Below are 15,231 nucleotides of genomic sequence, written 5' to 3'. Positions count from 1 at the left end.
TATTACAGAAGGTTTATCTAAGGCTTTTCTTCGATAGCTGCTCCATTGACAGCTTTGACCCACAAAGGAGCTACTTATACTTGGAGTGAAAAGCATAAGGAAGCCTTTGAGAAGTTAAAGAAGAAATTATGTGAAGCACCAATTCTTTCTTTTCCAGAAGGAGTTGAAGACTTCGCAGTTTATAGTGATGCATCTGGAGTTGGGTTAGGTTGTGTTCTGACCCAGCGGGATAAGGTGATAGCATATGCATCAAGACAACTGAAAGAGCACGAAAAGAACTACCCCACTCATGATTTGGAGTTGGCAGCGGTAGTATTCACCCTAAAGATATGGAGGCATTATCTTTATGGCACAAAGTGCAAAATTTTCACTGATCATAAGAGTCTCCAATATCTCTTTAATCAGAAGGAATTGAATATGAGGCAATGATGCTGGCTGGAACTACTTAAGGACTATGACTGTGAGATACTTTACCACCCCGGTAAAGCCAATATTGTCGCTGATGCTCTCAGTCGGAAGGTAAACCTTGAAACGAAAAGGCCAAGAGCTTTGAAAGTTGAAGGTGTCTCAACAATTGTGGAGAGTATAAAGAAATCTCAGGAAGAAGCTTCAAAGAAGAATGACCGAAAGGGAGAACGTTTGGGTAAAACGTTAGTGCTCGGTATAAATAGTCAAGGGCTGAAGGTATTCCAAGATCGAATTTGGGTACCTATGACAGGAGGAATAGGAGATCTCCTGATGGAAGAAGCTCACAAGACCATGTACTCGATTCATCCCTGTAGCATGAAAATGTATAGGGATCTGAAACCCTACTATTGGTGGCCGACGATGAAGCTCAATGTTGCAAAGTATGTGACCGAGTGTGTGACATGTACGAGAGTTAAGGCACAACATTAGAAACCATATGGGAGTTTTGAACCTTTACCTGTACCCATGGGTAAATGGGAAGACATCACTATGGATTTTGTAACTAAACTGCCCAGAACAAAGAATGATCAGGACATGATTTGGGTGGTCGTTGATCGGTTTACGAAAAGTACACACTTCATAGCAGCCAATGAGAAATGGTTTATGGATAAACTTGCTAATGATTATGTGAAGGAGATAGTAAGACTTCACGGTGTACCTTTAACTATTGTATCGGATCGTGATAGTCATTTCACATCGAGGTTTTGGAAAAGTCTACAAGAGGAATTGGGTACGAAATTGTGTCTAAGTACAGCGTACCATCTGCAAACCGGTGGTCAGAGCGAACGAACGATTCAAACACTGGAGGATATGCTAAGAGCATGTACCTGGAATTCCAAGGTAACTGGGATGAACATTTACCTTTGGTAGAATTTTCCTACAATAACAGTTTCCACCCGAGTATCAAGATGACACCTTATCATGCTTTGTATGGACAGAAGTGTCGAACGCCGTCATGTTGGCTTGAAGCTGGAGAAAAGCAGTTTATGAGACCTGAGATAGTCCATCAGACTGCTGAAAAGTTGAAAGTGATTAGGGAAAGGATGTTAGCAGCTCAGGATCGTCAAAAGAGCTATGCTGATAAGAAAAGAAAACCGATAACATTCGAAGTTGGTGATTTAGTTTTACTTAAAGTCTCGCCGTGGAAGGGACTTATAAGATTTGGTAAAAGGGGAAAGTTAAGTCCAAGGTTTATTGGACCGTTTAAAGATATTCAGAGGATTAGGAATCAAGCTTACAAGCTAGAACTACCAGAAGAACTAGATGGTATTCATAACACTTTCCATGAGTGTTATTTGAGGAAGTTCACGGGAGATGTTCCCGACATAATTCCAATTTCTGAGTTAAGGTTGGATGAAAGCAAGAGGCTATTCGAAGAACCAGAGGCAATCGTTGACCGTAAGACTAAAAAGTTGCGACGCAAGATAGTCGATTTAGTGCTTGTGCAATGGAAACATATGAATGGGCCAAATCTCACTTGGGAAACGGAGAGTGACATGATGAGTCGCTACCCGCATTTGTTTGTTGATGTGTGATTTTAGGGACAGAATCATCCTAAGGGGGGGGGGGGGTGGAATTCTAATGCCCGTGTTTCTGGGCTAAAACATTAATAATAGTGTAATAGTCTAGGTCAACCTTTATAACTCATTTTGAAGTAATAAAGAGGAATTATGTGAATATTATGTGAATTATGTGCTTATTTGTTTAATTATTATGATTTAATTAATTAATAATAAAAATAAGCGTTGAAAATAAATATTAGATAAAGCCGATATCTTTTAAGAAAGTTGTAGTGGCCGAAACAAGGATTCCGGAGATATAAAGAACGCCGAAATCCGAGTTATAACGAAGAAGTTATGACATGTTGAAGTTTCGCGACGGAACCGGCACGACACCGGGAAACATAAAAACTAAATTTAAGATAAACTTCTTTTTAGCCTTAGCAATCTAAACGAAAGTCATAGTGTTCATTAAACCGAGATTGTGTGTAAAAAGAACGCCCAAATCTGACTTCATATGAGGAAGTTATGATTTTTCTAAGTTTTAGCTAAGCAGTAGACAGCTAAAAACTCGAATTTTAGTTCGAGTGATTTTTAAATCTAAGGTCTCGTTAATAGTAGTACAACGGTAAAAAGACTGATGAAAACGGACGTCGGATGAAGAAGTTATGAATTTTTAATGGATTTTCCTGTCCCGATCCGTTAAAAATAATAATATAAAAATTAAAGTCAAAATTAGCCAATGAAGTCTAAACGAAAGTTGTAGAGCGTAATTTTACCTATGCGTGCATATAAAGAACGTCAAAAACGGAGCTCGTATGCGAAAGTTATGGATTTTAGAAGGTTTGGGTGCAATTTCCGAGAAATTCGCATGGAGTGGAGCCGGCCACGTCACCCTTGTTCTTGGCGCGCCACGTATCCGATCTTGGTGAGTCATCGTTGTGTTTCCGAGCAAGAGATCCATCCGAAGCGAGGTCCAGTAGGCGTCCAACGCGTGTCGCATTTGGTGTCCGAAGCTCACACGGGCCACGTCCAAGCCTCATAGCCTTCACATCTTTTGTCGCGTGTCCGAAGCTCACACAAGCCACGCCTTCCCTCCGGATCCGAGCCTCGCAGCCGCTACGTGGAGCCTCCTTAGCCACCAGTCTTCGGCCTCGCACCCTATAAGTAGGAGGGTTGCGTGATCTCCCGACTAGAATGAGAAAATTGTCATTTTTCACCCTTAAACTTATATTTTGACTATTTTGACTTCCCCCGAAGCCCCGATATCATTTCGAACACTCGAAACACGTCCCGAAGTGCCCGAAGACCCAGAAAATTTTATGTTTTTGGTTTTGAAGCTCGACCCTCGCAGAGCCCGGTTTCTCAATAAAACTCTCGGTTGTATCAGAAACAATCATTTGAAGAAACGAAATGTTGCCCGATTATCATCAAATCAAGTGAGTGTATAGTCAATTTCATCTTACACATAAATATGAAGTTTTTTATATAAATACGTGCTATGTGTATATATATTGATTGTTTATTTGAGATGGTTGTTGAATGGATGTTTATACAAGTTTTAAAATGATTTAAAATATATATATATATATATATCATTACCTATATGTTAAAGGTTTGAACTTTGTTACACGTGGACAGTTACTTCCTCCCGCCAATCGGAAGGTTGCTGGACGGCCACTTTTAACGTATTTGCAGCCAGAACCTTTGCTGCTTGTCTTAGCGAGGTATTTGCTTGTGTCACAGCTTTCGTCGACCAATAGGAAAGTTGCCTATGATGTCTTTTAACTTATACAATCTTAAGGACCTTGGTTGATTCACATTCCCTTTTTATCGGTGGTGTATCAGGAAAGCTGCTTGCCACCTACTGCTTGGTTTGAAGCGTCGATGAAACGTGCCCTCTCCGCCTATGCTTCCTTGTCGAGTCACCCTCTGTTAAAGACCTCCAGTCGCCACCTCATGTTGTGGTTTTGAAGGATATCGATTTCAATATATATCGACTTGGTCTCCTTCTCTTGGTTGTTTTTTGCTTTCCGTAAGTCGTTTCGACCTCAAATCAAAGCTACAAGATTTGAGACTTTTTGTTTTGTTGTTTGTGTTTGCTGGATTATGGGCCAATCTTCACACCAAGCTTGATCTGTTTTGTGTATTTTATCAAATTAAAAAAGATAAGGAATTGAATCGGTTCCACTCCCCTATATACCATCGATTCCATAATTTTTATTTTGGTCGAGTTTATACGACTTTCTCTTATGTCGGGACGACTGACATCGTCACGTTCTAGGGAAGTTCCGTTGCCGGAAACCAGGGAAGTTGAGTAACCGTCAAGGCCTAATCTTTAGATCGCTTCAGAAGCAGGTGGGTGATTTTTTTTTTCTGATTAGGCAAATTTTTTGTCCAGTTAGAGCTAGCGGTTTGTTTTTTTGTCCAATAGTATGACGTTATTTCTTTCACATGAGGATTGTTCTCATATTTGTTAATTTCGTAGGTATTCTTCTTATTCTTACTGTAAATACCTAAACAACATAAATAATTAATTTTAAGGTTTATTATAAATTAGAAGTTTCATGTTTAGGCTGTTATCTTGCCTCTAAAATTGCCGTTTTCATGTAGACATATATTTGGGGCAGCTGACCTTGGTGCCATACTGAAGTAATCGAATCTTTTCTCAGCTTGCCAACTGTTTCTTCTTTGATTTGTTTATTAATTGCCACATGTTATAACGGCAACACTTCATCGATGTATAGTGTTCAACTTTATTCTTTTATTTCTTGAATCAAATTGTAAAAAACAATCCTAACCTCCTTCTAATTTGAAGAACATGAAGATGCCTTATGTATGGTCATGAATTTATTACAGGTGTGAAAGTATACAGGTTGGAATTGTATCCTTCTTGATTTATCAAGCAGTTTATGTATCTCTTTCTTCTTCTTTTTCTCATGAAGGTACTCATTCAATTTACTTTTTTCATTTTGAAGTTTTGAATTTTAATTAAGAGTTTTGGATTTGTGTATTGCTTTTTGAATGACAAGGTACAACAATTATTTGTACTAAATATATGAGTTTTGGGTTGCTTTATTTTTCACTTTAATTTAATTTCACAATCTCAAATTTTAATTAGATTAAATTTTTTTTTCGTCGTTTCTTTGTGTATACTAATTTTGATCAACGAATATAGTGATTTTGTTCAACTGCCGGTTCTAACTGGATGTAGAGATATAAGCATATACTTTACTCCTTAGTGCCTTGAAATCTCATGATGATGCTTCTAGAATTATTGATTTTAACTTGAAATATGTTTTTTAACTTTCAATATTTCAAACTATATTAGCATTAAATTTCTTCATTTTTTAGTTGAAATTGATATCAGTAACATTTCATGGTCGACATCGGACAAAGATTTGAAAGAAACTTTTAAAAATTTGACATCTTCTTTATGCAAAGGTATTTTTTGATCAGAGATGTGCCTTGTTATTTCTCTTGCTAAATGGTAAACTCTTTGATTTTGTTGACCAACTCGGTACTATAAGTCCATGGTAAAAATGGTGAGAGTAGATTATAGTTAATTGATAAGGACTCAATTGGGAAAACTTGAAAAAATATCTAAAAACAAACAACATAGGTTAGTTTAAATTGCAATTTTTATCTGTCCAAGTTGCAATCTTTGCAGGTGACAAAAACTCATATATGTTTCTGTATTCTAGGTGGTTATCGACAAAACATTTGCCTATCATGTGGGTTTAGATTTGTTAATTTTGATGATTAAAAAACTAGAGAATATGCAATGGAAGTATTGAATGGAATAGATTTAGTAGAACCAGTCAAGCATAATATAGTAAACTGTTATTACAAAATTTGCTATTCTATTGTTCTCTCTTTCATTATTGTGATTCTAGAATTAATTTATGGGAGACTTATTAGTTTTCTTTCCTAATTTAAAGTTATTAGCCTCAAGCATGATAAACTTCATTCTCTATTAGATATATCTACCAGCATGAATTTTATAGAAAAAAAAAAGTCGAAATATGTTTTTGCTAAAGTGTTGAAACGTGAACAGGAGCTTCGTGAAGCCAAAAGGCAACAACAGAGGGTAGCTTTCTTATTATCCCGGACATAAATCTATGGTTACTTGATTAAAAAAAAAAAGCCAAGTTTTGATGTTGCAATGGAAGATGGGACAATCATGTAGTCTGCATGAATCCAAGCCTTTGAAACTATTTTCCGCAAACTATTGCTCATTGTTCTAATTATCCTTCACAAAAATGATGAGACAGTGATAAACAATGTCAAAAAAAATAAGGTTGATATGGTGTAGTTTGGAGGAGGATGTTGGGTACTTGTTGATGCACAACTCTTATTTTTACTAGAACAAAAATTGGAGAACAGGCTCATGTGAAGGTATATGAAGGAAGGTAAGCAATACTTTTTATGCTTATGAAGCATATATTATAATTTTCACATCATTTTATCTCAATGATCAATACAATATAACTAATATAAATTTAATATGTTTAATGTTAAATCTGATATGGATTCATCTAAATTTCATTAACTGATGTTTTCATTGGTTTAATTTGACTTTGTTGAATAGGGGTTTACATCATCCAGAATAGATCCAGAACAATCGAAAAGTGAAGAAAATTCTTCAGAAAATCTAGGGTATTATGTTTAAATTATAAAATAAACGATTTTGATGTTGAATCCGATTGGGGTTCCATTAAAATATGATTAACTCATGTTTTTTTTGGTTTCATTTGATTTTGGTGAACATGTGTTTCCACCTATGATATCCTGTAGGAGAGATGTCTTACACTTTTTGTGATCCTTACAAGTATGCTTTTTTTTTTTCCAACCTATTTTCATAATTGCATACCCTCTTTTGTACTTTTACATTTGGGTAAAAGTATAATAACCCGATAATAGTATAATAACCCGATAATAGTTTTTTTGAGAGAGTAATACTATAATTAGATATTAATCTCACTTTTTTAGAAGCTTAACTTTGTAATTGGGTTGTTCTTTTTAAAATATCACACATCAATGTTCATGTAATGATGATTCAAGATGCTTAGTTCTTGGGTTCTGATCAGTTCAAGAAGGTGATGTAGGAAATAAAGGATTAACCTTAAGATCATGTAAGAATCATTTAAGAAGGTGGGATGTGGTTAAGAATGTTGCCAAATATAAAGAACCATCTTTTTCTTGGCATGAAAAGGAAACCGAGTAGGCAAAATGCAAATGACGTTACAACAATGGCATTTCCCATTTGTATGATACCAAAGTAACAAATCTGATCGTTCTCATCCAGAACATCACAAGGTATCATTCTGACCTTTATGTTAAAAGCATTTTATTTTCTTTCCATTTTCCCTTAAAATTGTCACTTTAAAGAGCTACATCTTTGTTTTTTTACGGTTTTAAACTCATAAAAAAGAGAAAATAGACAAGTTGTTTTGTGTTTTGAAAATGACCAAGTATAATCATCATTGTTCTTTTTCAAGCTGGTGTCCGTTTTAAAGATGGTTTCATCTTCTTTTTTATTTATTAATTTGAACATGTGTGGGTGCATTTATAGTTTAATTTTTTAAGCAATATATGCTTTAATGAGTTTATATAGTTTATTTCCAGATTAGTGTGTATATATATATATATATATATTTTTTAATGAAGATGAGCTTTTCTTTTGGTTTTGTAGCCTTGCAGGTGGTAAGTGATATTGGTTGCAGGCCGTATAAATCCTATTTTCTTTAGGATAACATAAATCTAAATAAAATTTTAAAGTGTTATTAAAAACATATTTTTACCTAAAATCATATAAAAATAGTTTATTGATCAATTCACTAGGGTCGTGATTATCACGACCCTATTAAGTTTACTAGTATATATATATATATATATATATATATATATATATATATATATATATATATATATATATATATATATATATATACAAATATGTTGGGTATAACATGAGTATATAAAATAGTTGGTGTGTGATAAATTGATGAGATGCCTCGATGTTGTTGTTGTTCCAGTTATCTAGCAGAGTATGGATGACGACCACAGAGTCTTCTAGACAGTCCAGTGGAACGCTAGCAGGCTCGCAACATGTAGGTGTTTGTGGGCTTGATGTTCACCGGTGTACTCCATCCCCCTCATGGTTGCCTTACAAACATATATGGCTGAGGAATCCCCTAAGCGGTAAACTCCATCTTGATGATAAATCCTTAGACTAGGTCCCTTATATGGGTGTTTAGGGACGTAAAGTGAGGATAACGGGAATAGGTAATCAGGGTTATCGTTGGTTGATGAAATTGATAAATTTATTGTTGGTCGACTTAATTAATAAATTTATTATTATTTGTGGGTTGAAAACCCTATATGCTCACCAGGCTCCCAAGCCTAACCAACTCAACTTTCTGTTTGCAGGTAGTGGACCCAAAACATAATTTGGATGATGATGAGGGATTTTTGGATTATCGATCAGTAGTTGTAAATAACTGTTGTAAGGCTTATAATGTACTGTTTATTGCTTTTGATCTGTATCGAATGACATCCCGAGTCTTTTTAATGAAATACATTTCTACTGAAATGCTTTGATAAATCTTTATCATATTTTTATTTTGGGAACAAATTCCGCAAAACTTTTATATAAAATATTACTCTGATTTTCAAACAAGCATATACAAAATTGGTCTTTTCTGACCGTGAAAATTAGGGATGTCATAATTGGGACGTTACAAAATATATTTTAACTTAGAGGATGTTTGAGATTTCATTTAAAAACAATTTATTGATTTATTATCTTTTTGAAAAGTCAATAAGTTAAAAAAAAACATTTGGTAATATGAAAACATGTATAAGTTAAGAAAAATATATAAATAATTTATTGAGTTATTGATTTTTCTCACTACAAAAGTTAATCCAAACATTTTTTACAAAACTCATTTTCTTACCATCATAAGTCAATAAATCATTTTGAGTTAAAAAAAAAAAAAAAAAAAAAAAAAAAAAAAAAAAAAACTCATTTGCCCACCATTATAAGTTAATAAGTCATTTTTTAGTTCAAAATGAAATCTCAAACATCCTTTTAATCTTAAAATAGATAAAACTCAAGGTTAAAAAATATTATACATTGAAAAAAAAACCTATATTTTGGCGTATCAACCAATAAAAGAATCACCAATGATATGTCGTTCACAATTTAATTATCGAAACCTGCTATTGTTTGTGGTAATCTAAAAATTAAGCCCAGTTACAAATAATAATCAGTTTTAATGATTTAATTAAAAAAATAAAAAAAAATCAATAATGATTCTTTTTATTAATAGAATCAATATATATATATATATATATATATATATATATATATATATATATATATATATATATATATATATATATATATATATATATATATATATATATATATATATATATCAGTAATTATTCTTTTTATTAATAGAATCAAAATATACATATTTCTCTTTAATCTAAAAGCGATTAAACCAAATGAATAGTAGCATCACATACTTCCATATTTAATATCATATGAATTTTGAATTGGTAAAAATCAATTCGACCCACTGATTCAACTCAAACCCAACACAAAATTGGCAATGTTGAGTTGACATTTTCAACCCATTTAGGTTAAATGGGTTAACCCGTTTAACTCATTTAATTAAATAGGTTAGGTAAAGGTTAGCGATCCGTTTTCAACCCACCAACTCATTTAACTTTAATATATATAGTTTATTATTTATTTAAATATTACCATGTACTAATATAAATAATAATTTATAATAATAATGATGTACTATTATTTATTTAATTTTTTTAGATGCAATCATAATTTTTATCTTTTTTTTTCCAATTACACTATTCAATCTTCAAAATCATTTCGAAATTACATATATTTAATGTTATTTGAACAGTTTCTTTGTATTTGTGAATTAGGATTGTGTTTTTATTATATTTTGAAAGTTTATTTAAGTTTAGAACTAATTTAATTGGTGTAATCTTTAGTTATTTTAGTTACTTTTTTATTTTAAATGGGTTAACATAAGTTTAACCTATCTATTTAATAGGTTAGGTTGAAAATTACATAAATGGATCAATCCAGTAACAACTCATTTATCTAAAATGTTGGATTAAGTTGAAAATATCCACTCATTTAAATAAAAAAGTTAGAGTGGTTTAAAATATTCAACCCAATTAATAAATTGGTTGAACCCGAACTTTAACTCAAGATTTGGTGATTCATTATCTATACAAATTACGTACACTTCATTATCGTAATCAAATTATTGGGTTGTAATCACTATAAATTAATTTATTCCAATTCCAATTAAATTATCTAATTTTGAAACTATTTTTCAATCCAACTAATACTATTATTCCCTTCAATGCTGACTTTGGCTTAGCAACAAATAATTCCCCCATGCACTGGTTTCGTACTTGTTAACTTAACAAACCATCAAAATTATTATCTAATAACCCTAAACCAATCACAAATAATAATAATAATAATAATAATAATAATAATAATAATAATAATAATTAACAGTTCTTAATTCAAATCAGAATTTGAATTTAGCCAAATCGTAACCATTGTTAGTGTTCAAATTACAAGATTATTATTTTACCTTTATAAAACAAGACTTTTTGGGAACGTTTTAATAATATTTTAAAGAAAAGATTTACAAAAAAAGGTAAATAAAGAAAAGTAGGCAGAAACTTTAAACGCGTATCTTCATTTCTTTCGCTTTTGTCCCTCCCCACTACTCATGCTTTCACTTACAGTCTCTCAATCCGCCATTAACGCCAGGGACCATATCTTACAATCCCAACACCATCATTACCCTTTTCTTCCTCTTCCACCTTCCTCATTTCCTCATTTCCAAATCCCCCTTTTTAATCCTTCAAAATCCCAATCATACTATGTAAATTCTCCATTGATAACTGTTTTTTCGCCATTGTTTCCCCTCCAACATGGCCCAGAGTAGTCATGTCTCTGACAATTCTGCCCCAATTTCAGAAACCACGAAGCTGATAAACCCTAGGGTTGAGATTGATACATCGCCGCCGTTCGGATCGGTGAAGGAGGCGGTGACTCGGTTCGGCGGAAGCGGTTCGTGGGTTCCGCTTAACGTCCTTCGACTCGCCGGTGTAAGTTTCTCTCTCTACACTCATCATTGTCGATTTCATGCTCACAACACAACAGTGATTTGCTTTTTTAATTATGTTTTTGTTTATTTTAATTATGAAAATATAAATGTTGAAGCAATCGATCAGGATACGAAATTATGAAATCTTTTTTGTATTTTTTCATAAATTTTGAATCTTTTTATGTAAACGAAATATATAAACATGTTTTATTAACCACAATATGTGACATTTTATTTATTTTTTATATGCTAAAACATGTTTGTTGTGTTTGTTGTATAAAAGAATGATAAAAGTTTGAAACAATGTTGTATAAATTGATAAATGCAATTAAATTTTGTTGTAGATTTGTAAAACTTTAAATATTTTACATAAATTGATAAAAGAATATAAGCATGATGCATAAACATTTAACTCCTCATAATTGGAAAAATCTAATGTCATGCATAATCAAACATTTAACCTAATTTATATTATTAAGTAAACACTTTTTTCTATTTAAATACTTAAGATTTTATATTATTTAATAATTATCTAAATTTATTAAAGTTTAGGAGGTTATTTTTGACATGAACAAAAAAATAATTAGACATTTCTTATTTTAAAATAATTATCATTTTATATGATATAGAAAAGAAATTATACTATTAAATAATAATCTTTTGTATTGATAAGAACTAATTTTTCCACTTGTTAACTTTACACTTTATATATTATTATTTTATTTACATTTTTCTTACAATTTTATCACTGTCGGTTTATTTGACTTTTAAAAGTCAAAATCAATTCAACGATATTTCTTTCGTTAAAACAGCAAGATGTTGAAGAAATCGACATGGATACAGTCGAAAAGCAAGCTGCAGAACTCGAAAAAGAACTAATCATCAAAGAACAAGAAACCCTCGAAGTTCTACGAGAACTCGAATCCGCAAAAGGAGTAATGGAGGGTTTAAAACTCAACCTAATCAAAGAAACTTCATCATCAATCATGGCAACAACAACAACAACCCTAGATCTGAATCCAGATTCAGGAACCACGACGCCGATCGACCAATCAACAGCAAAAACTTTAACATTATGCCCAATCCCAATGCCTCCCGGAATGATCTTAACCGAGCTCAAAGAAGCCAAATCGAATCTAAACAAAACCACCACCGATCTCGCAATGATTCGTACTTCTGTTGAATCGTTGAACAAGAAATTGCGAACGCATAAGTCGAATTTGGCTGAAAAAGATGGGGAAACGAAACGGGTGATTGAAGAATCCGTTGATGTTTCAAACGGGTTTTGTAAAAAATTGACATTTGAAGCACAGCAATTTAGGAAGATGGAAGAAGCGGCGCAATACGAGGTGATTAAAGCGACGTCGGAGATTGAGCACACGAAATTGAGTATAAAAATGGTGGAAATGAGATTGATTGCTGCTAAAAAGATGGAGGAAGCTGCACGAGCTATGGAAGCTGTAGCTCGAGCTGAAAATGAAGATACGCCATTGATTCGTGAAGGAATCACGCTTTCGTATGAAGAGTACTCTTTACTCGCTCAAAAAGCTCAAAAAGGTGAAGAAATTTGGAACAAAAATGAAGGAAATGAAAATTTGTATCGAAGAAAGACACTCGAAGAGGCTCTTGGTAACATTCGAACTTATATTAATTTAACTTTATTTAAGATATTCACAAAATTGACTAAAAATGGAAGGAATGAATTTAACAAAATAGACCATGTAAAATTACATTTTGCTAAAATTTGCTTTTTAATTTATATCATATCCTTGTTTATGATTAGGGCCTAGACCGAATACTACAAGCGGAAGAAACCTCGAATCAAGAAACAAGTATTTTCGTGGAAGATCAGACGAAACATGGCCGACAAAATCAACTAATAATAATAATTCAAAAACCAGAACCACGTACCCGTATCATGGTCCTAGAGGCTTTGCCCCATTGATAGGGGACGATTCAAACATGATCAACACAGAATCGAGGCCAGTATTGCGCTCAAGTGTCTCGATTGGTGATATATTGAGTCGGAAATTGATCCTACAAGACAACATAGTGGTTCGAGAGGATGTTGAAAGTCAAACTCGGAGAGATGATGTATCTTTAAGTGAAATGCTTCGTGAGCAAAGTGGGCTTATATTTCGTGACACTGGAAAGTCTGAAAAGGAAAAACGGGTTGATAAGCAGTTCTTTGCTCAGAGGAAGAAGTTTGGTTTTATTCACGTATCGTTGCCTTTAAATAAACATAACAAGAAGAAATTGAATCCGCAAACTCCGGAACCGTTAAACGTGAGGTTCTCGTAGGTTGATTGGAGTTTTTCGTTATGTTTGCATATGTTTTTTTATTTGTGTATTATTATTTTTATTTTTGTAATTTGTGGGTTTTTTTTTTTTGGTTTTGGTTTTGGTTTGGGGTGTTGATGATTTATGAAATGTTCTAACATTTGTTGGGGTAAAATTAGTGGGTATGCCGGCAATATAGTTCGGACTCCACTTGTGTAGAGTATGATTGCATGGAGTTTGACTTAACTAAGAGGTCAAACCTAAGTTATGGTGTGTTGTATAGGATAAAGGATTTATTTATTATTATTTTTTTTGGGTATGTGATTGCAACCTATAGATAAGAATGCTATTATTTGCAAAGTTTATTATTTGAATATCGAAAGTTATAATGCAAAGGGTAGAGGAATGTTATCATGCAATACGAATTGCATGAACAAACAAAATTTGTAGAAGCGCTTCATCAATTACCTAATTGATTGTTGTGAAGTATCGGGCACCTAATTAATAATCGTATTATAAAAAACATACAGACTAGATAAAGAATTTATATTATTAAGTGAACACTTTTTCTCTGTTTAAAAACGATTATAATTTAATCAGTAAATAATTATCTATATTTATTGAAGTCAGGAAGGTTATTTTTGACATGATCAAGAAAATAGTTAGACATTTCTTATTTTAAAATAATTAGTTTATTTTATATGATATAGAAAAAAAATTATAGTATTAAAATTATAATATTTTTTTATTGATAAGAACTATTTTTTCTACTTGTTAACTTCGGGTGATTGAAGAATCCGTTGATGTTTCGAACGGGTTTTGTAAAAAATTGACATTTGAAGCACAACAGTTTAGGAAGATGGAAGAAGCGGCGCTATATGAGGTGATTAAAACGACGTCGGAGATTGAGCACACGAAATTGAGTATAAAAATGGTGGAAATGAGGTTGATTGCTGCTAAAAAGATGGAGGAAGCTGTAGCTCGAGCTGAAAATGAAGATACGCCATTGATTCGGGTCGTATGAAGAGTACTTTTTTACTTGCTCAAAAAGCTCAAAAAGGTGAAGAAATTTGGAAGAGAAATGAAGGAAATGAAAATTTGGTAACACTTGAACTTATAATAATCTTATTTTGTTTAAGATCATCACAAAATTGACCAAAAATGGGGAAAATAAATTTTAACAAAATGGACCTTGTAAAATTATATTTTGCTACCATTTGTTTTTGAATTAAATAATTAATGGTTTTAACTTATATCCTATCTTTGCTTATGATTAGGGTCTAGACCGGATACTATAAACGGAAGGAAACTCAAATCAGAAACAAGTATTTTCGTGGAAGATCAGACGAAACTTGGCCCACGAAATCAAATAATAATAATAGTTCAACAACCAGAACCCGTATCCATATCATGGTCCTAGAGTCTTTGCCGCATTGATAGTTGACGATTTAAACATTATCAACACAAATCGAGGCCAGTTTTGCGACCGAGTGTCTCAATTGGTGATATATTGAGTAGGAAATTGATCCTACAAGACAATATAATGGTTTGAGAGGATGTTGAAAGTCAAATTCGTAAAGATGATGTATCTTTAAGTGAAATGCTTCGTGAACAAAGTGGGCTTATATTTTGTGACACTAGAAAGTCCGAAAAAGAAAAACAGGTTGATAAACAATTCTTTGCTCAAAGGAAGAAGTTTGGATTTATTCACGTATCATTACCTTTAAATAAACATAACAAGAAGAAACTAAATCCGCAAACTTCGGAACCGTTAAACGTGAGGTTCTTGTAGGTTGTATGGAGTTTTTCGTTAT

The 15,231-nt window shown here is 32.7% G+C and overlaps 1 protein-coding gene and 1 long non-coding RNA gene across 4 annotated transcripts; both read left to right on the top strand.

Annotated features, from left to right (window-relative positions):
* Nucleotides 1–3,699: 3,699 nt before the first annotated feature.
* Nucleotides 3,700–8,532, top strand: LOC145017457 (uncharacterized). Of its 3 annotated transcripts, none has more exons than XR_013666524.1 (5): nt 3,700–4,325; nt 4,581–4,912; nt 6,025–7,286; nt 8,006–8,171; nt 8,400–8,532. It is a non-coding gene; the product is annotated as an uncharacterized LOC145017457 (long non-coding RNA). The 3 variants fall into 3 exon arrangements; XR_013666525.1 differs by lacking the exon at nt 3,700–4,325 and having other exon boundaries at nt 4,342–4,912; nt 6,025–6,379; nt 6,559–7,286; XR_013666523.1 differs by lacking the exon at nt 3,700–4,325 and having other exon boundaries at nt 4,342–4,912.
* A 2,196-nt stretch (nt 8,533–10,728) lies between these two features.
* LOC145015343 (WEB family protein At3g51720-like) lies at nt 10,729–13,736 on the top strand. The gene is made up of 3 exons (XM_078973807.1): nt 10,729–11,138; nt 11,950–12,766; nt 12,921–13,736. Exons 1-3 carry the CDS (start codon nt 10,962–10,964, stop codon nt 13,436–13,438), a joined length of 1,512 nt encoding a protein of 503 aa, XP_078829933.1. The 5' UTR covers nt 10,729–10,961; the 3' UTR covers nt 13,439–13,736.
* The last annotated feature ends 1,495 nt before the right edge of the window (nt 13,737–15,231 follow it).

This window comes from Lactuca saligna, chromosome 9, assembly GCF_052625555.1.
Source record: "Lactuca saligna cultivar CGN05327 chromosome 9, ASM5262555v1, whole genome shotgun sequence".
Classification (NCBI taxonomy): Eukaryota; Viridiplantae; Streptophyta; class Magnoliopsida; order Asterales; family Asteraceae; genus Lactuca; species Lactuca saligna.
Note: the sequence above shows the minus strand (reverse complement) of the source record. Positions and strands in the feature narration are given on the sequence as shown.

Coding starts and splice junctions, on each gene's coding strand:
- LOC145015343 (XM_078973807.1), top strand. CDS start 10,962: ATGGCCCAGAGTAGTCATGTCTCTGACAATTCTGCCCCAATTTCAGAA. Junction 11,139..11,949: donor ACGTCCTTCGACTCGCCGGT/GTAAGTTTCTCT, acceptor TCGTTAAAACAG/CAAGATGTTGAAGAAATCGA. Junction 12,767..12,920: donor GACACTCGAAGAGGCTCTTG/GTAACATTCGAA, acceptor GTTTATGATTAG/GGCCTAGACCGAATACTACA.